This window comes from Eucyclogobius newberryi, unplaced genomic scaffold, assembly GCF_026437365.1.
Source record: "Eucyclogobius newberryi isolate DKJ021-1_F unplaced genomic scaffold, fEucNew1.0.hap1 SCAF_6, whole genome shotgun sequence".
NCBI classification, from domain to species: Eukaryota; Metazoa; Chordata; class Actinopteri; order Gobiiformes; family Gobiidae; genus Eucyclogobius; species Eucyclogobius newberryi.
Window position 1 is genome coordinate 24834574 of NW_027316278.1, and position 25051 is coordinate 24859624.

Genomic DNA, 25051 nt, shown 5'->3' on the forward strand with positions numbered 1-25051 from the left:
AACATGCTTACAAGCTCAAAACAGTTTAGCATAATATGTGTCCTTTAACTAACAACAACTGGAAACTTGATTTATCATCTGAGACATACATCATACATCAGGGGAGTAGACAGGGTTAGGGGGAAAGGGCCATAGGGTCTTAGGGGGCCAGAACTGGACCATCTTCAGCTTAATCTACATATCGCAGGGGAAGTATTAATGTTTTAAAACAGGCCTACTTATTTTTACCAAATAATGATATCTTATATCAAATAGTCTAATGGTGGTTTTTAAATGAAGGACAAATTATGTAACATGCTTACAAGCTCAAAACAGTTTAGCATAATATGTGTCCTTTAACTAACAACAACTGGAAACTTGATTTATCATCTGAGACATACATCATACATCAGGGGAGTAGACAGGGTTAGGGGGAAAGGGCCATAGGGTCTTAGGGGGCCAGAACTGGACCATCTTCAGCTTAATCTACATATCGCAGGGGAAGTATTAATGTTTTAAAACAGGCCTACTTATTTTTACCAAATAATGATATCTTATATCAAATAGTCTAATGGTGGTTTTTAAATGAACTGAAATGGTTTATTGGTGTTTTAAAAGTTGATTGGAGGTAGAATATAAAGCTGACATGAAATGTGGAGCAGAATTCTTTTTTTTCCACACACTGGACACTTTGCTCTGCACAAAACAATGCAGCGATGTGATTGGCTGATTGGCGTTACACGCAACAACCTTTAAGTTCCTCTCATTTCTCTAAAGAGCAGAAAAGTTAAGTGTTGCAAAGCGAAATCTTTCTTAATGATCTCCCGCGCTGTTAAAGCTGAGATCTGCTGCACGGTGATGCGCGGGCAGCGGGCTCATGGAGCGGGTTGGGCCAAGAAATGATCATTTCATAGTGGGACAAGTTGGGCCGGCTCATAAAAGGCTGAAAGTGATTTCCGTGGTTCATTTGCATCTGATTTAGGTGTGTCTTAATTAATTTCCTTATCAGATTTATTTCTTCGTTAATATGAGTCAAATTATAATAAAACACACATCATTTTGTAGCTTAACATACAAAGAACATGTCTGTGCTGTCCCCGCTGCACGTGTCTGCTCTGCTCTTCCTGTGTGTTTGTAAAAAGTGGGAGAGAGAGGGTAAATGAAGGAAAGTGGCAAACTCACAGTTCATTTGATTTGATTGTTCATGTCTTAAACCTGCTCATCTCTAACATGGGGAAGGAGAGGCTTATGCGGTTAACTTTCGAGTTCAGACGGGACTGCGCGTGGGTCCGGATCCGGACCGGAATCCACTTATTAGTAACAAGTTAGAACTATGTGTCCTAACTTGCCCAAATGTTAGGTGCCCGCGCTGGTTAAGCTAGAAATCTAGAGTTACTCAATGCACTAGCCTCGGAGCACTGTGAGCACAGGTTTGGAAATCCCCAGTGAGTCAGTTTTCCCTGAACACAACAGCAGTCTGGAGTGGTTTCAGGTAATTAGACGAGTACTTATCTGTGTTAGAATAGAATAGAATCAACTTTATTTTCCTCAAGATCCTCATTACAATATGTTATTGCGCACACCAACGTGAACCTGCGATAATAAGGACAGATTGTGTTATGCCATCTGAACCGAGCAAAAGAACTACAAGCAGGAGGTCATGCCAGTCATGCCACTGCACCAATAGTTCAATTCATTCCAGCTCCTGTCATCGGCCAGTTATGATGAGAGAAGAGTTCAGAGGATCCGCTCTCTCAATGAGATGCGACATTTCCAGACACAAACAGGCCATTGATTAGAGGTGCACAGGGGCCCTGCCTGCAGAATATCAGAGCTCAGGGACCGGTAATCAATCCTCTAATGCCGTTTGAAGCTATTCTCTGCGGCTATAATCAGGTCCTCATTGTGCAGGTACACACAGAGCCAGCTGAGAGGCACAGGACTCTCTCACAACACACTCACAACAACCCAGATGCCCATTATGCCATCACTGGACAAAGTTACAAACATTAACAGCACGTGTGGCAGTGATAGGGCACTGTCATCTAATGGCATTATCAAAATGAGTGCGACTCTCCTGAGGCTGACTCTGGTTCCTGTTTGTGGCCAAATTGGATCAGCATAGCACCAGACGCAGACATGGCTGGTCAGGAACTCTTATCTGCACCCAAAGCCTGATGGTTCAATACAGCTCATCAGGTCTCCCGAAGAATTAATCAGATTTTCTTCAGGAAAGTTATGTAGCACGAAGCACAGGAAATCATGGTGGGGCCTGAATCTCCTTTCTGTGCAACTTAGATGAAATTACATCTAGCTTCAGGCAAACAACAACAACATCAGTTGACAAGAAACAACTTAACTGAAAAATAACTTTTCTAATGAACTTTTAACAGCAAAATTGGTGTAGAAATGGTAAATGGTCACATTGACCATATTTTCCGTAGTATAAGTCGCAAAGTCAAAGTATAAAGCCTCGTACAAACCGCGGCGGCCGAATCGCGCCCGACGCAGAATTTGAGCACATATACTTCAGAGCTGAGCAGAGTTTAGTCAATATCATTATTTGCTCCAAGAGCTGCGTTTTAAGGATTTTTTTATATCTTGCGGGTTTGTTCTGGGTCTTTTTCCGAGTCGTGCGTAGCACGTCATCTCTGATTGGCTGCTGCGGCGCATCTGCTGCAGCGAGCTGAACAAATCTGAACATGTCGCGCCGGCTGCTTTGGACGCCTCGGGCGCCTCATACGCGCACCCAAAGCGTCGAGAGCGTATGAAAACGCACCAATCGCGCCGCAAAAACGAAGAAATCGCGCCGTGGGAAATGCACTATGCGCTCGACGCGCGTTTACATAGACTTTGAATGTAAACTGGACGCTTCGGGCGCCGCAGTGTGGAAGCCCCTTAAGTCGCTCCAGCCAAATGCATAATAGAGAAAAAGAAAAAATATATAAGTCGCACTGGAGTATAAGTCAATTTTTTTATTTTTTTATTTGATAAATCCAAGACCAAGAACAGACATTTCATCTTGAAATGCAATTTAAAATAATAACAGATTAAAGAACATGATGAATAGGTGTACGTATGCTAACGCTAACACCTTCAGCTACATGAGGCACAGACAGAACTGTGGTAAGTGTCTGGTACTTTAACGTAACATATTAACAGTTATTCAGAGAACTATAGCATAAAGAACATGCTAACAAGTTTACCAAAGCATCAGTATTACCCCAAATCACTAAATCCATTAATTTATGCAATTATTCTTCCTCGGTGTCACTTCTAAACAACTCCCCAAACTCCAGAGGTAGAGGAAGTGCAGATTCTTCTTCTGCGTCGCTTAGAGCCTAGAGCGCCCTCTTGTGGTTGCCAGTGTGAAAATAACGAATAATATCACATATAAGTCGCTCTGGAGTATAAGTCGCACCCTGGCCAAAAATGAAAAAAGGTGTGATTTATAGTCCGGAAAATATGGTATATAGTGTTTTTCCACCTTCAACTTCTACTTTGCAAAAAAAACACTGTTTTCCATGACACCAAAATTGAGTTTGAGTACTGAGTTTTAATAATAATAATAATAATAATAATAACTTTTATTTATATAGCGCTTTTCAGTGACCCAAAGACGCTGAACATAATAAAAAAGGGGGGGGTATTTACAGACAGGGGGGACAACACGTACAATACACATTAATATACAGATAAAATGAACAAGACAGAAGAAGTAGAGAGAAAAAGATGGGGATGTAACAGGGGGTAGAAGAGTAGGCAATGGGGTAGAGGAGGCTAGGGGTAGGGGAGGTCATAGGCTTGGGTGAAGAGGTATGTTTTTAGGCGGGATTTGAATGTTGTGAGTGAGGGAGAGTGGCGGACAGGTTGGGGGAGGGAGTTCCAGAGTCGGGGTGCTGTTCGGGAGAATGCTCTGTCGCCAAAAGTTTTGAGTCGGGATGTTGGTGCAGTCAGGGTGAGAGAGGAGGAGGATCGGAGAGCTCGGGTGGGGCGGTGGGGGATGAGGAGGTCAGACAGGTAGGGGGGGGGCAAGGTGGTGAAGAGCTTTGAAGGTGAGGAGGAGTATTTTAAAGTTTATCGGGACCGGGTGTGGGTGAGGAGGCGGGCAGCGGAGTTTTGGACCATTTGGAGTCTATGGAGGGAACGGGAGGAGATGCCAGTGAGGAGGGAGTTGCAGTAGTCGAGGCGGGAGGAGATGAAGGCATGGATGAGGGATTCAGCAGCGGGGAGGGTGAGGCAGTGTCGGATTTTGGCGATGCGGCGGAGGTGGAAGTATGAGGTTTTCCCACTGATCATCCTTGAGAAGCTTCTAAAACTTGACTGGAGTCCACCTGTGTTAAATTCAGTTGGACATGATTTAGAAAAGCACACACCTGTCTATATAAGGTCCCACAGTTAACAGTGTCATAGCACAAACCAAGCCATGAAGTCCAAGGAACTGTCTGTAGACAGGATTGTTTCAAGGCACAGATTTGGGGAAGGGTACTCATTCTGCAGCATTGAAGTTTCCTTTGAGCACAGTGGCCTCCATCATCCACACATGGAAAAAAGTTTGGAACCACAAAGAATATTCCTAGAGCTGGGCCTGGCCAAACTGAGCAAGAGGGGAAAAAGAATCCAATGGTGGAGAGAGGAGAACCTTCCAGAAGAACAATCATCTCTGCAGCACCAATCAGGCCTGAATTGAAGCCACGCCTCAGTAAAAGGCACATGACAGCCTGCCTGGTGTTGGCAAAAACGCACCTGAAGGACTCACAGACTGATGAAACAAAGATTGAACTCTTTGGCTTAAATAGTAAGCATCGTGTTTGGAGGAAACCAGGCACCGCTCATCACCTGGCCAGTACGTCCCTACAGTGAAGCACGAGGTTTGCAGCATCATGCAGGAACTGGGATAGTAGTCAGGATCAACAGAAATATGAATGCAGCAGTGTACAGAGACATCCTTGATGACTGGGGTGAACCTTCATCTTCAATGACAATGACCCTAAGAACACAGCCAGGATAACAAAGGAGTAGCTACTAGACAACTCTGTGAATGTCCTTGAGTGACCCAGCAAGAGCCCAGACTTGAAAACATATAGAATACTATAGAAAACATCCATGGAGAGCTGAAAATGGCTTTGAACCAACGCTCACCATCCAACCTGATGGAGCTTGATAGGTTCTGCAAAGAAAAATATGAGAAACTGCCCAAAAATAGGTGTGCCAAACAAACGTCTTCCACATTGTCAATATGGTTTAATGGGTATTGTTTGTAGAATGTTGAGGCAAATAATCTATTGTGTCCATTTAGGAATATGGCTGTAATATAACACAATGTGGAAAAAGTGAAGCAGTGTGAACACTTTCCAGATGCACCGTAGATCTTCACTGTGATTCACAAGGCTGAAAAACCGCACAAGAGCGATATACCTTGAGCAATATTTGGTGATCCATGCAGCACATCTCTTGCCTGACTCTGTCTGACTCATGTATTTGGTGAAAGTGTTGGACACAGTGCTGCCCGGTGGTTGCGTGGTTAAGGCACAGCACATGTGCTCCAGGCTCCAGGTGCAGCCGACTCTGACTATTGACTGCATGTCCTCCCTTCACTCTCATCCCTCATTTCACTCTACTTTCCTGTCAATAAAGTCTATGGGCACAAAATCTTAAAAACACTAAAGCCGTGTTCACACCGCGGCGTCCAATTCTGATGGGCTGCTGCACCGCGTCTGCTGCAGAAAAGTTGAACAAAGCTCAACTTTTCAACGGACGCTTTGGACGCTTCAAAACTTTTTAGGCGAACTTTCTTTAAGGCTGAGGTCAAAGTGGAAAACACCTCAAAAGGTGGTAGAGAATGACCGAGCCAAGATCCTGAGGGACTTCCAGATACAGACTGTCGGTCTGTATCTGGAAGAATGGTAATGGCGAACCAACCAGACATTGTGGTGGTGGATAAACAGCAGAGGAAAAGGAACACGAGAAACTGGAGAAATGCGAGGCATGAAAGGTGAAGGCGAAAGGGGTGCTCGTGGTCATCGGCGCACTCAGGGCGGTGACCCCAAAACTGGAGGAGACAGATCCCTGGAAAAACTTCAGACATCGCCGTCCAAAAAAGTGCACTGCAGGAACAACAAGATACTGCGCAGAACCCTCAAGCTCTTAAGCCTGGGCCAGACCAGTTTTCCAAAACAATTTTTTTCTGTGCATTTTTTTGTGTTGCCTCCGTGGCGCAGCCACAACGCATGGCACTCTGCAGCTTCTCTGCTGGTCAAGGCAGGCCAAAAAACCCCGATTCATCTGAAATCCTGCTCTGTCAAAGCACAAATATGTGGTCCTGCAGACACAGTAAATAAAAGCTCCATTGATGATTTGGTGTAAATGTAACATGCCTAGGGACCGTGTGCTCCGTGTGTTTGGAAGTCTGCTCATTAAAGAGGAACATTATGTGCCGTGGCACCAGAGGACAGCGTGGTTTCCTGGCTTTGTCGTTGGATTAAATGCGAGTGCACGGTAGGTCAGACAGCTGTGCATCATGAGCAGATTGTGCCATGGGTCGGGTTGAAAAGGTGACCTCAGTCTTGTCCCAGGACACGTGCACCTTTGCATTAGGCACATCTAAATTAATTTCCTCATAAGATAATTTCTCTGTGAATATGCTTCGGATTGTAATAAATCATACATCATTTCACAACTTAACATACAGAGAACATGGCTGTGTGACCTAGACCAGGTCTGATAGTCCAAGACCTGGTTTAGTCCTGCCTCCTATCTTATCCATGTTGGTAGATATGGTTTGTTTAGTCTTAGTTTAACCCTGGTCTTGTCCTAGGTCTGCTTTGCATTAATCAAGTCAGGTTTCTGCTAAACACTGGGTTTGCGTTGCTTGGGTTTTTGTTCTTTTGTCCTGTTTTTATTCATGTAATATTGTTTTAACATTTTATTTTACTTCTCTGAAAATCAAGTAAGTGAATTTATGTTGTTCAATTGTGCCACTGTGAGTTGTTTGTGGATCTTATAGATATAAAACTCCTGGCCTCAGGCCTGTATTTGGGCACATCCAAAATGTTGGAGGCACATCTAAAATACAATTTCTAGCCATTGATTTAAATGTGTGTGAGAAAGCTTACTTTGGTGTCTGCGTGTCGTCCAGGCGGTTGCCCAGCTGAAACTCGTGGGACTTGCTGCGGTGCAGAGCAGTGAAGCCGGGCAACAGGTGAATGAGTTTACGGCTGGGTGGAGGAGGCGTTCCCGGAGCCTTCAGCTTGTTGCGTCTACGAATTGGGGGGGTGCCAGGGGGAGTCATAGTGTTGACCACCAGCGGAGTCCTTGGAGGGGTGTGGCCAAAGTGTCTCTGACGAGGGGAGGGGGGCAGGGAGCGGTGTCCCGAGTCCAAAAAGGGCAAGCCCAGCGTGGGGCTGTCCACAGTCAGCCGCTCAGCGTACAGCGGAGGGGGTACAGCCTGGGGGCTGTGGCACATGTGCTGGCTGTACTTGGACTGGACTTTAGGGCTTTGGGAAAGCTGGAAGCGAATCCACTGACTGGCTTCAGGCTGGCACACTGGAGTGTTCTCTTTCCCAGTGTCAGAGGTCGGCCACTGGATGGACCAATCCTGCTTGGCCTGGTTTCCTGTGAAGAGAAGATACTCTTGAAAGGCCAACCTTTTATCTGATATTTCTAATCATACTAAATGTTTCAGTTAAAGCTAGGGTACCAAACTTTTTGTAAATGAGTAATAAGTCTGTGTGATCCCTCATTCGTCCAGGAGTGTTCCATTGCAGAAAAAAAAATCAGATATAGTCCTGAACTAGTTAGACACATTTAAACACTTCGGTTTTTGCTGTGAAAATTAGGTACCCCAGCTTTAAGACTTTTCAAGAATAATCACATGCATTAACATTATCAAGCATTTTTCATGCAATCTTACAAAAGGAATTATAGTTACAGTTATCGTGTAATGATGGATTAGAAAAGTAATCCAGGCCGCTGCTAATGAGCACAAACTATTCCAGAACAGTAGGACACTGATGTACATGTATTTGTAGTGAGTGATATGACAAGCAGATTAAGCCTTAAGACAGGATGGGCCGAAGCCGTGGAGAGGAGCCAAAACAGTGCAAAAGCAAGTGAGTCATCGGCACATCCAGCAAACCAAAATATAAGATGAAAGAAAAAAGAAGAGTGGAAGAAGAAGGAAAGCAGCCAAAGTGAGTGTTTTGGAGTTCAGAAACAGTACTTTACCTCCGTTATTGTGCAATTTATCCTCCTCAAGTTGTTCTTTGGAAAGACACAAAAAGAACGTTTATTGATTGAGCAGAGACAGCTGAAATGGCTTGAAATACCCCACTTGTCTATGCTTTTGCAGCTATGCATAGCAAAGAGTACGTCCAGCACACAAAGCATCATATTGGTTGAATTGATCAGCATGACGTTTTTCAAGCTTGACTGAGACAGACTTCACAATCATCAGTGGTGTTGCTGACCACAAAGGATCTATTTATGCAAAATTACTCAACAAGAGATTTTCCTCACCCTAGTGTGCCATTATTATTCTTCCCTTTGACATTGTCTCCAAGGAACGGAAAGAAAAAAAAAACACAACTTCAAACACAACATCTAAAGATCTCCAGTCTCATGTCTCATACAGTATGTGTCCCCAGAGGATCACCATAACTGGAGGCTAAACGCCTGTGGTCTTTGTTTAGAGAAAATGCAGAACGTCTCAGGAGACGATACATAAATGCATTTCCTTTATATGCTTTAAAATTATTACAAAACTGGAAATATACAGCACCAACACTTTCATTTTGCACAAAAATATGAATAAACCAGTCAACAGAGACAGCCCTGTATCGAGTGTCAAAATTAGTTGGATAAATATATATGTACTTAGTACAGTATATTAATAAATTTCACCCTACAAATATAATAGGTGCAAAATGACTGCTACAAATGAAAGACAGCGGTTTGATTCCTTTTGTGCTTACACAATCTGTCAGCAGCACACAGCTGTAATTCACACCCTGGATATTAGTCAGAAGGGCCTCTCCAGTCAAGCTGTGCCTGCACTCACTGTTCCTGATCCAACTCTTCAGAAAAACATGAAGATAGGAGACACAGGAGGGAGATGAGGGGCCCACAATATGTCAAGAACGATACGTTACAGTACTCAATCAAAGAAGTTAAAAACAAACACAACAAACTGGTACAAATACAGAAAATAAAGGAAGTTTAATTTGACCCCATGTAAAATCTAATCAAGCTCCACAGAGGAGTCCACGGCAGCGAGAATGAGACTCCAGATGGGCACACCAATAATCAGCGATCAGAAGCTGTGTGTCTGACACTTAATACTGAACACTGAAATTATATCTAACAAATTTGACCTTTAATTTCATTATACATTTCTCTTTGATGATAATGATAATGCCAGTCCCATATGCAAATCTGGGTTGCAATATAATGTTGAAATCTCTAATATCATCCATTTGTATTAATCATTAGCAATTAGCTCTGTGCACAGCCCTGCTCCCCACTTCCAATAGACTCAAATGTCCGTGGAACCCTTTTGGCCTTAATTCTATCCTTTTCTCCAGAGCCATGCAAAAATAATGGACAACGAGTCACTGATGGAAAATCATAGACAGCGTGTTATGGTCTGGCTGACAATGTTACAGTTTCACCTATGTTTGCTGTTTGTCGCATAATGCTCATCTAAAATAAAGCCAGTATGTTATGTTGATTAACTTCTCCCTGTTCATTTTACATTCTGCTGATACCTCTTAGTGCTGCTGTTCTTGTACTTTGCTGTTGAAACATGCAATTTAACACAGCTCCAGCTCTGTGTGTGTCATCCACCTGCAGTAATCATGCGCAACATAGTCAACATCATGTTTTTCTTTGCTCTATGTAATTTTCTTTGCTCTAAGTAACGCGTCTTTGAGTCTGTTGAAAAGCACTTTATAAAACATATGTATTAGTTATTACTACTATTATTATTATGATTATTGTGACTCACCACTTTGCCACTTTACTTGCCATTTATTCTGCCCATATGCTGCGTTGTACATAACCTAGCCATAGCCATAGTGCTGTTGTAGCCTTATATTTTTGCTCTACTTGTGTTAGATTTAAGTCATTATGTATCTTTTAACTTGACTCTTGATTGCATGTGTCTATTCTCCTGCAGTTCCCCAAATAAAAGTTCTTTGGCAGTATCTTCTCTTCTCCATTGTGGGTCAGACAATAGTATTTTATTCACATATTTCAAATTTGTTGAGACATTTTATCCCCACAGGTAACAAGGACAAATCGGCCCACATTTTCTTTCATAAAATAGTTGGAATTGTATCGTAGATCTCCAGCCAAATGCCTTCTTCAAATGCTGTGTGCTGACAATATGGCTCGATCACTGTGAACTTGCCGGTGATAAAGCCAAAAAGGACCATCCGGACACCATTAACCCTAAGCCAGATGTAACATGCGGCGATGCTTTGCTCATAATTGCACTAATTACCTCTAGATGTGTGTGGCTTCCTTGGGCTAAATGGCAGTGAAATGCCAGTGGACGCTACCCGCTCAATCTTCCTGCCACTATAAACAGGATTTGGTAAAAGGGCACCGCCTGTGTTCAATAGAAGAGGTGTTCTTGTTTTATCTCTGGTGGGCTTTTGACTTTGAGGAACTGTGAGCATTCTTGGAGTAATCAGTAGGACTCAAAGTTACACTCAGCTAATTAGTTAACCGCCAATAAAGACCGCCCAGTGCTCAGGAAGATGGCTGTCGAGATCCGGTCAATGTTTCTTACTTTCCTGATTCGCCTCCCGTAGTTTGCGCTTCATTTTCGAGCGCTCCGTCTTCGATCGCCTCACATTTGATCTCTGTTTGTTTCTGACATTAGGAGTTAATTAAGTGTCTCAATGCGTAAGGTGACAGCCCCGTGATTATTTTGGTCGTACGCTTGCGCAATTAATTGAATTTTAATCAAGATTGATGCTCGTCGCGGGGCGTTTAAAACACGGTCTTCAGCCAATCTGTCAGTAAAAGCGAGAGGTTTGAGTGAAGAAAAAAAAGGGTAAAGACATTTATATTGTTGAAATCGATTGTAATTAGTTTTTAAGTAATCAAAAAACAATTGAATCTAAAATTGTGATAGAACATGAGGAAAAAAATCTAATTGGGATTTCTCACCCCCCTTGATCAAACATATAAGGTTCGGCATTATGATGGTTAAATTGAATCTCCAATCTCTGATCTGATTTGGTAATCTTGTGAAATATTCTGAAAACTGTGTCTATGGAGGGCTTTCATCCTGATCTGAGGGTTGTCAAAAAGAAACAAAGAAAAACATACCATACTGAACAGACACTGAATAATTCTATATATGAATAAGTATAAGACACACCATAATGTGAAAGAAACTCCTATTATTTGTGTTCAAAATGACATGGTTTTGTCTACAAAAATGCATAAAAAAAAATTGTCATTGGGGTGTCAATGACGGTCAAAATCTAGTTTGAAATGTTAGTATTATGGAAAAGAGTGAATGACAGGTGATAGATTTAACCAATAACTGCGACATTTGATTTCTCAAAAACAGCTGTTAACTAAAGTAAGTAAGTAAAGTAACTAAAGCAGTGTGTAATGTAATTTAACATAAGTGAACATAAATTGTGATAATCATGAATCGGGATCTAGGCTCTATGAAAAGCTATTTGGCATATTTCCCACGTCAAGGAAATGGTAAACGTATAAAGAGATAAACATTAAGATTAGCTAAATACTGAAAAGTCATACAAAAATATATATATTAGTGGTAGTTTCTGTGTGTGCATGAGGACACGGGTTGGGTAATGTGTATATTGTGCACAAAAAGCTCCCGCCTGCCTCTCAATTGTATGACTCATCCTCTTTGCATCTCATGGGCTGCAGAAATCAACTTTCTAATTAGTTTTTTCCCTGCAAATGCAAAGTGTTCAGCTTGTAAAATAAAGAGATGTCCACATTTGCCAATTTCAACATAATTATGACTCATAACGTGGAACAACGTATTCTCTTGGGATTACCACAATTCTTCTGCACATCCTACACTGCACACATGTTTGGATTGTATGATTTCAGTGGAAAAATGCATCCCTTAGAGGAAAAAAGCACCTTTGCTTTGCTTTGCTCCCTTAATACTAACATGTTTTGCACAAAGCATTAAATACACATAGGAATTTTCACTTATCCCGATTTTAAAAAAACAAAAGGAGATGTGAAGATACTGCTTATTTGAGTTTGAATTCACCTGAAAGTCTTGCGGTGCTGTGTGATAAATGTGTTTACCAGCAGTGACTGCGCGGTTTGAAGTGGAAAGTGGTGCCCGGTTCTAAATCTGCATATGAATATGAAGTGGGCTGCCTGCTACATGTGTTTCTCAGAGCTGAAAGAGCCACTCGTCGTCAGCACCGAGGTGATGTAGCTGCAGTACACGCACATGCAGCTTAGCGAGCCCATTATTGTCTTTGTGGAGCGGGACCCTGCCTTTGGAGTAGCACAATGAAGGACAGAGCGGCGCACAATAACAGAAACACATGGAAACGAGGGAGGACAGACCAAGAAAACAACATACACAGGGAATAATCCAAACTATAAGTTAATTATGTTTGGTTTGTTACCAAAACAAACTACGCGTAAATATTAGTTCAGCTTTGATTTATATTGGGTATATATATATATATATATATATATATATATATATATATATATATATATTTGTGTATGTGAGTTTTTTCCTTAAAGAGCAATTTAAGCATGGTCTAATTTGATTTGAACCTGTTGGCATAATATTAAAAGTGGATATATTAATTGCTAACAATAGCTTTACAAAATGCATCTACATTTGCAGACTGCTGTTTTTTATCAGTATTGCACAATGATGAAATATTGGCATAACTTTCCTATTCATGTAAAAATATAAAGAAATAAACATAAGATACTGTAAAGGAAGTTATGAATTTATAGGCACAGGTAATTGCGTCATAACATATTACAGTTATACATTAAATAAGAAGTCTATATATCAAAAAGGTATTTGTAAAGATCTGCATTTACTTAAGAGAATGTGGGAGTAGAAAGTAGATCTGTTATTAAACGTTTAAAAGGTTCGACTTTGTTTGTGATGTGCCACTGCCCTCTTCTGGTCAACTAGTGAAATTACAAAATACATAATACGGTCAAAAATATGTTTTGTAATGGATAAATAAAACATGCATCAGTAGTACTATATATATATATATATATATATATATATATATATATATATATATATATATATATATAAAGCATTGGAATGTTTTAGAGTATGGCATGACGGATTTCATGCATTTATTCAATTACAGGTGTTTTAATTGCAAAAAAAAAACAACTGAAAAACATTTTTACTGTGAGCGGGGTCGCCTCTCCACAGATCTGACCTGTAACTTGTCACCTGCTTGTCTCCATGGAAATAGATAGACGTTTAATGTCACACTGTGGTATAACCCAGGCAAAGCGATAGCATCTCCAAGTGCAGAGTTATAGTGCACTTGTGAATAAAGCTAATCATTATATCAATAGAATATCATAATAAACATAAATACGCCAGTGGTTACACAAACTAGCTTCTTCTCCATCTAAATGTGTGGTCTTTGATGCCACCTGGTGTACAGTTTGCGCCATTGCAGCCAAACGCTTCAGATGACCTCAGACCAGAGGCTCTCAAACGTTTCACACAGAACTGACACAAAGAAGAAGAAGATTTGACTTCCTGAGGAAAACCAGCTCTAAACCAGGTCTATAATAGGGGTATCACTGGTCTAAACAAGGGCTAAACTAGGTCTAAAATATAGCTATTAAACTATGTACCATTAGAGCTGCACAATATATCACAATTGAATCGAAAATACATTTTGTACTGTTGTCAAATTTATAGAAAGGTCTATATTCATCAGTAGTTCAGACCTCTACAAACATGTGCTGAAATGCATGGGTTTCTTGTATAAGTTAGTTTATCAGTTCAATATTCAGTCTTCTATCAAATATTAATGTTTACAATGTGCGCTCTGAACTGCATCTGAATTTTAAACATGAACCTATCGCAAATCTAATGACAAACGCAACATTTCCAAACGACTAAAAGTGTGGATGGATTAAATCACCAATTATTCTCTTAATCTGGAGGGATGTCGCTATATGGTTTTAAATGAGATTGTAAACTAAATACTGTTGTGGTCTTGTTTAGAACTGTAAAACATATCGTATCTGACAAACATTGCGATTCCATTTGCATTTAATGTTTCGACAGCAGGATTCTGTTCAAAGTTCACATGTCCGGGAGCGTTAACATTTGAGAGAAAACTGAAAACAGAACTACTGAACTAATACAAGAATCCAATGCATTTCCGTACTTGTTTATAGACGTCTAAGGATTAGCCTTTTTTTAACATAATAAAACATACCATAAATATTTATTTTTGAAGATTAGCTCCTGTAAATAATTGCTGGCTAGCATCCATTCCCCTTTAAATTCTTAATACATTGTTTTTTCTAAAACTCAATGGCAGAAAATGAACCAGAGTATATTTTCCTAACCACAGTGGACTTTGCAGTTACTGTTGAGCTCCATTGTGACAGTCCTAGTTTTCCTTGTTATGTGTGATCTCGTCAAACTTGTGCTGTTAATAATCATCTAACACTAGAATCACACAGAATGTAGACTGTGGGAATAGTTCGACTGACCCTTTTGAACGCACCAGTGTGTTTGAGTGTTTTCTCACCGAGCTGCTGAGCCTTCCGGAGGCAGGACAGTGACGCGTTGAGTCGGGCGCACTCCTCTTCATTTGCCCCAAACTTCTGCAGCCGCTCACAGACCTGCTCCTCGCCCATGTCCAGGAGGCTCTCCAGGGTCACCTCGCCTGGTCTCATCTCCTGCAGACACACGGCACATGCTCACAGATGCTGCGCAGTGACTTTAGTTCAGCAGTGTTTAGTCAGGTCAGACACGTTGGGTTTCCATGCTTTTTGGGGACGTTATATTGGCTGACATTCATCCTACTTTAACCATAGTACGTCAGATTGAGTTTGATTGGGTTTACTGTACCTCTATGACCTCCTTCCTCAGGTTGACGATGCGGAACCAGTGTCCGAGGCGAGGGAAGTCCTCCAGCTCTGCACTCCGCTCCTCTAAGGCCACTTTGCACTTACAGGACAGCTGGCGGCTGAAGTACTTGACCAACTTCCCCTGGGAGGAACACGAGAAACACATTATCACCATATTTTCACAACATTTCACTCCTTTGAGAGAGCAAAAAAAAAAACGAGAGGTGGCAAGCTAACCAATACACGTTATATTATAGATAAAAAAAAGATTCATCTGTTTCCCAGGTAATTGAGTTTGCAATATACTGATTTGTACTAAAAGTGTCAAAACGAAAGAATCCTATACCTCAATATGCACTGCCTGTCCCAAAAAAAGTCGCCACATGGATTAAACTGAGGAAATACAGTAGGTCTGAGCCTCCTACAGGAGAACTGCTGCAGGTGATGCTCTTTCAGCTGCAACATGGTATTTAAACCCGACTGATGCAGTGAGCGGCTTTTTATTTCTGAAACAACCACGAGGAAAGACAAATTACGTGGTCATGGAAAAAATGTCAGTATGTTTGAGAAGGGTCAAATCATTGACATCGAGCAGAGAAAACATCCAAGGAGAAGCAGAAACTAATTTACTACAGATCTGAACCTCTGAGAGTGTTTGTGACGAGCTGGAGAAGGTGCAGTGCAGTGGTCACTCTCTCATCATCAATATAAGATCAACTGGTGAAAACTTAATGCAACACTGGATGGAAATAAATATTTTAATATTGCAGAAGCTTATTGAAACTATGCCACAGAATGTGTGCTGTAATCAAAGCTAAAGGCCGTCCTACCAAATATTAGAGCGTGTGCCCCTTTTTTTGACTGGCAGAGTACCGTATTTTCCGGACATCAAGTCGCACCTTTTTTCATAGTTTTGGCCGAGATGCGATTTATACTTATATTTATACTTATATATTTGGCTCGAGCCATTCAATGGAATGGAACGAGTCTTTGTTCTTGCCATGGTTTCTTATTATTATTCTTATTATTATAGTTCTTGCATGGTCATTTTGCCACAACTCTGGCCCCTAACGACCCCCTGAACATTGATGAATGTCCCACATGGGGTCATAGGTCACACATGGGACATAGACGCGATCGGCTCGGCCCGAACTCCAATAAAATGGAGGTTGCGAGAACGCCCGTCGCAACAGTGCCGACTAGTTAAAAAAAAGAAAAAACATGAAACGCTTAATCTTTGGCCTAGTGACTAGGCCCTAGGCACATGAGACTTGGGACAGTGATAGAGCTACCTTTGACCTCTGACCTTTGAGGAGTAAAACACACCTGGCAGCATCGCTCTGTGATAAACAGGAAGTCAGCCATGTCGAATCAAAGTGGCACCGCCACGCTTGACTTTTTTTTTTCAAAATCATACATAGTTTTTTTGTCCGATCGAGCTCAAAACAACACCTTTTGCATCTAAAGACATCGAAATTTAATAAATATCCAAAAGAATGTTGATATTCTTTACGGTCTCCGCGTAACACGCCCTCAAAAAAGGCTTAATTTCCTGATTTTTCAAGGACAAGTCACGCCTAATGGAATTGATCTATGGAGCTCATATTTCACTCACTAATGCGTTTTTATGATCTGATTGGAAATAAATACCATGTAACAAATGTACTCTATAGCGCCCCCTACCCATTGTGTGAAAAACTCAACATTGTCTGATTTGTTTGAAACTCATGGTTTATATTCTCCTCGAGACGCCATGATAAAAGTGCATTGCAGATATTGTGTATTTTCACAATTGCCCAGCAGAGGCGCAATGAATGCCTTCACTTCCTCTTCCTCTTTTATTTTGATGGGACATTTCCTGTTGTTGTTGTTGTTGTTGTTGTTGTTTTATGGCGGTTGGCATCCAAGTGTTGCATTACCGCCAGACTTTATTCCTCAGACTTTGTCGTAGTCCTCAGACTCTGTCGTAGTCCGTAAAAGTACTCCTTCCATTGCTTTGGTGTTACAAAGCCCATGAGGTCATGATATGTCTTTGTGACTAGAATAGTTGTTGTTGTTTCAGAGACCAACCGGCTTTATTCCAGGGAGACTCTTCTTCATCTTCCTCTCCTTCTTTGACGTTCGGTGCTTCCACCGTACAGCTTTATTCTTCAGGCTTCATTCTATAGGCTTTAATATGTCCACTGATGTCGCCGCTTGGTAGCCGTGCGTCTACGAGACTGGGCGAGGACAGGAGACCACCCCCACCCCCATCTCGTCACTCTGATCACTCTGACTCCCCACAAGCAGACCCCCATCACTCCGACTCCCATTTAGCGCCTTTAGCCTGTTTTCTATATCTGCCCAATCAAGCTCCTTTGTTCCAAGGAATCTCCCTGCAGCTTTAGCAATGATCCTGATCCTTTCAGTTCTGCTTTGAGTCTGAGCAGCACAGTTTACAACATCCACCATAAAGAGTACAAAATCCTCTCTATCCACAACCAGGGTATTCTCATTAATTCTGGAACCTGCACACATGGGACCTCCACTCTTGAAACCTTCACACTTCTTGGGAGCCACGCTGGCCTCTCTCATTTCGCCCTGGCTGGGAGCAGCGCTGGCTCCTCTCTCTGTATTTACTCTAAACTCGTTACTTGAAACTTTCTTGACTGCATCTGCATAGGATATACCTTGAGAGACCTTTATTTTCTGCACCTCAGCAGCTCTTTTGCTAAACCTGCATCCCCCGTAGGCAGAGCTATGTTCTTCCCCACAGTTACAGCACTTCAGTTTTGCACCCACGTCACACTTCCCATACTCGTGATCTCCTGCACATTTACCACACCTTTGCCTCCCTCTACAGACCGCTGCAATATGCCCAAAGCGCTGGCACTTAAAGCAACGCAGGGGCGGCGGAACATATGGCCTGACGCTATAGCACATGTACCCAATGAACACCTTACTAGGCAGGCACCTCCCTTCAAGTGTTACCATTACCGACAAGCTGTCACATCTTACCCCAAACCGGGTCACCTTCAACCGCCTAGCGTCCACCACCGTAGCTCCAGTCAAATTCTCCTTAACTTCATCCACAGACGTCGCCGTAGGGACACCTATGATAACTCCTCTGACCGTGTTTCTTTCAGCATTAGACACAAGAATGTCCTTTCCACCCAGACGTTTAGTTCCAATCGCCTTCCGTTGCTGAGCCGCGTCCTTGCACACGACCAGCAGCGAGCCATCTCTAAGGACACTCGCACTCTTGATCACTCCCACAGCTACAGTTAGGCTCTTTGACAATGCCACTGAATTCCACTCCTTAAAGGATGCACTATCCTGTGCAAGCTTTATGATCACCTTACAGTCTCTGCTCTCACCCCGGACATCAATAGCTTCAGCCTCATCCTGCTGCTCATTCCCAGAACCCTCGGACGAGCTAAGGGACTTTTTACGTTTCCGGGCACGTGCAGGCAGAAAAGGCTGCTCCTCCACGCCGTCCAGAACGTCTTCCATCCCCGATCCACTCTCCTCCGCCATCTCCCGTCTCTCCAGACCGGGTGTTCGACATTTCCTCTCGTGCCGCAGTCTTAGCATTAGTGTTAGAATTATTATTCTTTAGACTATATTCTTTAGACTTTATTCTTTAGACTTAATTCTTTTGACTTTATTCTTTAGACTTTATTCTTTAGACTTAATTATTTAGACTTAATTCTTTAGACTTAATTCTTTCTGCCACAACTCGGGTATTTTTGACCTCCTGAACTTCAATGAAAAGTCGCGGGTCACAGAGGCTCTCTCTCTTTCTCCCTGCAGCACAATCTTGCAATTTGCCGAGACAAACTACTATTTGAATCGCAAACTACACAATCATCAACGGTGAATTACTGAGCTTCGTGTGGTATGCCACAAAACGCAGCAGAAAACATGGTCACGCGGGAGGCGAGAGCCATAATTATACTTATACTCCGGAGCGACTTATAGTATAGTCCGGAAAATACTGTATATTCTTGCAATAATTCTAACACATAACCCGTTGGCATCTCTACCACTAATAATTATGGATCTGCAAAAAGACTTTTAGTCATTTAGTAATAACTTCAAAGAAACCAGACACTAAGGTATGATAGGTGGAGAAGAAAATACATGTTTATGTAAACATAAAGTAATTGTATAATTTGAAGTAAATATTTAATTAATTGACTTCAGTTCAACCTAAGCTGTAGCCATGGTTCCCAAAGTGGGGGTCACGAGGCCGGAGCACTTGTTAAACAAACTTGATTTTAGCCTTAAGGGTTTGCAAACGCCTGCAGTAGATTCCACTTTGAACTTTGAGTTGTATTACAGCATTTCTACAGCAGAGGGCGCTCTAGACAAGCAGCAGCTCTGAACATGATTTACAGAAACAAAACACGCGATGTATTTACAAGTACTCACATTAGTGGAATATATTGTATATGTTTACAATGACAATATTAAATGAAACAAAATGATATTAAGAAAAAAAAGACTAAAGCAAAGTCATTTCTACCACACATTTCATACACAAGGTAGTGCAACTACCTTGTGTATGAACTACCTTAACAACTTAAGGTAGAAAGACTTCAGTTGAATAAAATAAAAATGTCAAATTTTTTGTTTCCAAATATGATGATCGTGGTTTAACTAAAAAAAGTATCATCTGCATAATGTTGGTATTTCACGTTTGAATTGACTGGATTTTGGCCGTAGACTTTATTCGACAGGACAGTGTAGTGTGAAATAGGGATGACAATGCAGCAAATTGTCAAGAGTTTTCAGTTTTTCTACCACTGCAAATTACGTAATACATGTGTTCTTGATATTCTTATTAATTATTTTAGATAGATATGTCTGTTTGGCTTTAAATAGCTCATTAGGGTATTGAAAGAATAGTTTTTCTTAGATTTTCTATATTCATTCTGATCTTTTCCTATGTGGTGTTTATTTGTCACGCACTGGGCCCTTCTGAAACGTCGTCAACAGATTCTCCACTTACATCAGGTATTTTAGGTCCGTCACATTAAAAGAGGAGATGATGACACCCTTGGAAATGAACACGTCCGAGATGTGACCATTGGCTCTTTAACATGTTGTAGAAAACTAAAACAGTCCAAAAGTTAAGCATATTCTACGGCTTTATTATGATTTTGATCATTATCCACATGAACGTTAAATCCCCAACGATGATAACATAATTCTGATCAGGGCAGACAGTTAACAGGTACTGCAGTCGAACTGTTGTCAGCAGCAACAGGGAACATAAACAAGAACTGTCATTGTGTTAAAGTTACTGAAGTCGAGTAATTTATAATGTATGGGATTTATTGGTGTTATAAGTGATAACTGCTTCAGGCAATAAAACTGTTGGTGCTTGACAGTCCCACATTTAGAGCTGCGTTTAAGTAATATATCGAGGTAAAATAGTTATTTCAACATAGCTTATCAAATTGGCATCATAATATTGCATTATGATATTGGCAATAAACATACATATGTACATGAGTAATTTGTATTCATTTGTATTCATTTCAAATATAGAATATGCCTCATTATAGCTGAACACTTAGGAGGAGCTATAATGTTTTTAATAAAGTAAACAACCTTGATTTTTTTTGTAATAAGATGTTTTATCTTATTACATGAAATTTCTGAAACTGTACCTTTTTCTTGACTCATTTACTTTTAATTAACAATAAATCAGATACAATACAGAATAGAATAAAAGTAAGCTTTGTGGAATTCACATAATAAAGCAGCAACATGATAAAACATATATTTAAATAACCAAGGCAGCACAAATATGATAGATATAGAAATCTAATCAAACGGGATACTGGGCATAGAAATTAGATAGTGGCCTGATATTCTGAAAGGAGATATTGTTACGCTTTTTATTTGTAATTAGGCCGACACATACAAGCTGTAAAACAAACAGCGACGTCATTGTAATTGTTAAGAGTCCAAATATCTCTCTTTAGTCTCTCTTCGCAGCGCCCACTGCTCCGACTTGAGGACAATCGTATTTTTATTTTCTTCTCGTTCAAAACAAACATATTTTAAATGCTTCATATGTTTTTTTTTCCCATCCATCCATCCATCCATCTTCTGCCGCTTTATCCGGGGCCGGGTCGCGGGGGCAGCAGTCTGAGCAGGGACTCCCAGACTTCCTTCTCCCCAGACACTTCCTCTAACTCCTCCGGGGGGATCCCGAGGCGTTCCCAGGCCAGCCGAGAGACATAGTCTCTCCAGCGTGTCCTGGGTCTTCCCCGGGGCCTCTTCCCGGTGGGACATGCCTGAAACACCTCCCGAGGGAGGCGCCCAGGAGGCATCCGGAACAGATGCCCGAGCCACCTCAGCTGGCTCCTCTCGACGTGGAGGAGCAGCGGCTCTACTCCGAGCTCCCCCCGTGTGGCCGAGCTCCTCACCTTATCTCTAAGGGAGCGCCCAGCCACCCGGCGGAGGAAACTCATTTCGACCGCTTGTATCCGCGATCTTGTTCTTTCGGTCACTACCCAAAGCTCATGACCATAGGTGAGGGTAGGAACGTAGACCGACCGGTAAATAGAGAGCTTTGCCTTTCGGCTCAGCTCCCTCTTTACCACAACGGTCCGATGCAGCGACTGCATCACTGCAGCCGCTGCACCGATCCGCCTGTCGATCTCACGCTCCATCCTTCCCTCACTCGTGAACAAGACCCCGAGATACTTGAACTCCTCCACTTGGGGCAAGGACACCCCACCCACCTGGAGAGGGCAAGCCACCTTTTTCCGGTCGAGAACCATGGCCTCGGATTTGGAGGTGCTGATTCTCATCCCAGCCGCTTCACACTCGGCTGCAAACCGTCCCAGTGCATGTTGCAGGTCCGGGTTTGATGGAGCCATCAGGACAACATCGTCTGCAAACAGCAGAGATGAGATCCTGTGGTCCCCAAACCGGACCCCCTCCGACCCCTGACTGCGCCTAGAAATTCTGTCCATAAAAATTATGAACAGAACCGGTGACACAGGGCAGCCCTGGCGGAGTCCAACATGCACTGGGAACAGGTCTGACTTACTGCCGGCAATGCGAACACAGCTCCTGCTCCGGTCATACAGGGACCGGACAGCCCTGAGCAAAGGGCCCCGGACCCCGTACTCCCGGAGCACCCCCCAAAGGACACCCCGAGGGACACGGTCAAAAGCCTTCTCCAGATCCACAAAGCACATGTGGACTGGTTGGGCAAACTCCCATGAACCCTCGAGCACCCGATGGAGGGTATAGAGCTGGTCCAGTGTTCCACGACCGGGACGAAAACCACTCTGCTCCTCCTGAATCCGAGGTTCGACTATCGGTCGGGTTCTCCTCTCCAGTACCTTGGAATAGACCTTACCCGGGAGGCTGAGGAGTGTGATCCCTCTGTAGTTGGAACACACCCTCCGGTCCCCCTTCTTGAACAGAGGGACCACCACCCCGGTCTGCCAGTCCAGAGGCACGGTCCCCGAACGCCACGCGATGTTGCAGAGACGTGTCAACCAAGACAGTCCTACAACATCCAGATACTTTAGGTACTCAGGGCGGATCTCATCCACCCCCGGAGCCCTGCCACCGAGGAGTTTGCGGACAACCTCAGTGACTTCAGCTTGGGTGATGGATGAGCCAGCCTCCGAGTCCCCGGTCTCTACTTCCTCTTCAGAAGACGTGACTGAGGGATTAAGGAGATCCTCAAAGTATTCCTTCCACCGTCCGACGACATCCCCAGTCGAGGTCAGCAGGCCTCCACCCGCACCGTAAACGGTGTTTGTGAGACACTGCTTCCCCTTCCTGAGGCGCCGGACGGTTTGCCAGAATTTCTTTGGTGCCGACCGATAGTCCTCCTCCATGGCCTCCCCGAACTCCTCCCAGGCCCGGGTTTTTGCCTCTGCGACAGCACGAGCCGCGGCTCGCTTGGCCTGCCGATACTCGTCGATGACCTCCGGAGACCTACAAGCCAGAGTGGCCTGATAGGCCTCCTTCTTTAGTCTGACGGCATCCCTTACTTCCGGTGTCCACCACCGGGTTCGGGGGTTGCCGCCACGACAGGCACCGGAGACCTTGCGACCACAGCTCCGAGCAGCCGCATCAACAATGGAGGCGGAGAACATGGTCCACTCGGACTCAATGTCCCCAGCCTCCCCCGGGACATGGGAGAAGCTCTCCCGGAGGTGCGAGTTGAATACCCTACTGACAGAGGGCTCCACTAGACGTTCCCAACAGACCCTCACAATGCGCTTGGGTCTGCCAAGTCTGTCCGGCTTCCTCCTCCGCCAGCGGATCCAACTCACCACCAGGTGGTGATCGGTTGACAACTCTGCCCCTCTCTTCACCCGAGTGTCCAAGACACGCGGCCGGAGGTCTGATGACACGACAACTAAGTCGATCATTGACCTCCGGCCTAGGGTGTCCTGGTGCCACGTGCACTGATGGACACCCTTGTGCTTGAACATGGTGTTCGTTATGGACAATCCGTGGCTAGCATAGAAGTCCAATAACTGAACACCGCTCGGGTTCAGATCGGGGAAGCCGTTCTTCCCGATCACCCCTCTCCAGGTGTCACTGTCATTGCCCACGTGGGCGTTGAAGTCCCCCAGTAGAACAACGGAGTCCCCGGTCGGTGCACTGTCCAGTACCCCTCCCAAGGACTCCAAGAAGGCCGGGTACTCTGCACTGCTGTTCGGCCCGTAGGCCGCCACAACAGTGAGAGACCTGTCCCCCACCCGAAGGCGGAGGGACGCGACCCTCTCGTTCACCGGGGTAAACTCCAACACGTGGCGGCTGAGCTGAGGGGCTATCAGCAAGCCCACACCAGCCCGCCGCCTCTCCCCGCGGGCAACACCAGAGAAGTGGAGCGTCCAGCCCCTCTCGAGGAGATGGGTTCCAGAGCCCAAACTGTGCGTGGAGGTGAGGCCGACTATATCTAGTCGGTATCGCTCAACCTCCCGCACAAGCTCAGGCTCTTTCCCCCCCAGCGAGGTGACATTCCATGTCCCCAGAGTTAGTCTCTGTGTCCGGAGATCTGGTCGCCGAGGCCCCTGCCGTCGACTGCCGCCCAGATCTCTCTGCACCGGCCCCCTATGGATCCTCCTGCGGGTGGTGGGCCCACGGGAGGGCGGCCCCACGTCGCTCTTTCGGGCTGTGCCCGGCCGGGCCCCGTGGGGTAAGACCCGGCCACCAGGCGCTCGCCATGGAGCACCCATCCCAGGCCTGGCTCCAGGATGGGGCCCCGGTGACGCCGATCCGGGCGACGTGAACTGCCTTGATTGTGTCGTCGTCATAAGAGGCTTCTGAACCGATCTTTGTCTGACCCGTCACCTAGGACCTGTTTGCCTTGGGAGACCCTACCAGGGGCATGAAGCCCCCGACAACATAGCTCCCGGGATCATTCGGGCACTCAAACCCCTCCACCACGTTAAGGTGTCGGCTCAAGGAGGAGCCGACACCTACCACAATAATGGCCGCCCTAAATCACCATAATGTACACACTCCAGTTTGTATGACGGCCCATGTAACACAATATTTTGATGGGAACGCGTAATTGTTGTATCTTTTCTTAACAGACCAAACTGACACCTACTTTCCACAGCCATTACCCAGGTGTGTGGAGGTGTGAAGTAGGCAGGATCTCAACTCCTCCATCTCAGGCTTTTTAAATACTTCCCTGTGTCTTCTACCATCCTCGTCCACACGTTTAAACCGCCAGTTACTATCTGTATTTCTTTACGGCAAACGGCTTTTTGGACTGATCCCTCTCCAAAGCCAGACATTAGAAGCGGCTTCTCATTGAAACGCTACACTAACTGTTACACACAAGGGCTGTATTGACAACGGCGTGCCCTGTTTACAGTGCAGGCGGCGCCACCACATGTGTTTGAAGCTCCACAAAGCCCTCACGCAAAGATAATTAAGCATGTATCCAAGGGAGACTCTCCACAATGCATAATGATATTAATGGAAA

General features: G+C 43.9%; 1 protein-coding gene across 3 annotated transcripts in view; it reads right to left on the bottom strand.

Annotated features, from left to right (window-relative positions):
* ksr2 (kinase suppressor of ras 2) overlaps positions 1-25051 on the bottom strand; it is a 105305-nt gene that overhangs the window by 77135 nt on the left and 3119 nt on the right. For 2 of the 3 annotated variants that reach the window (XM_072434171.1, XM_072434170.1), the window contains exons 2-5: positions 15086-15226; positions 14763-14913; positions 8206-8241; positions 7095-7593 (exon numbers count right to left, since the gene is read on the bottom strand). In XM_072434171.1, coding sequence (XP_072290272.1) covers positions 7095-7593; positions 8206-8241; positions 14763-14913; positions 15086-15226 — 827 coding nt within the window. The remainder of the gene's footprint in view (positions 1-7094; positions 7594-8205; positions 8242-14762; positions 14914-15085; positions 15227-25051) is intronic. The other variant, XM_072434172.1, reaches the window with a different exon arrangement.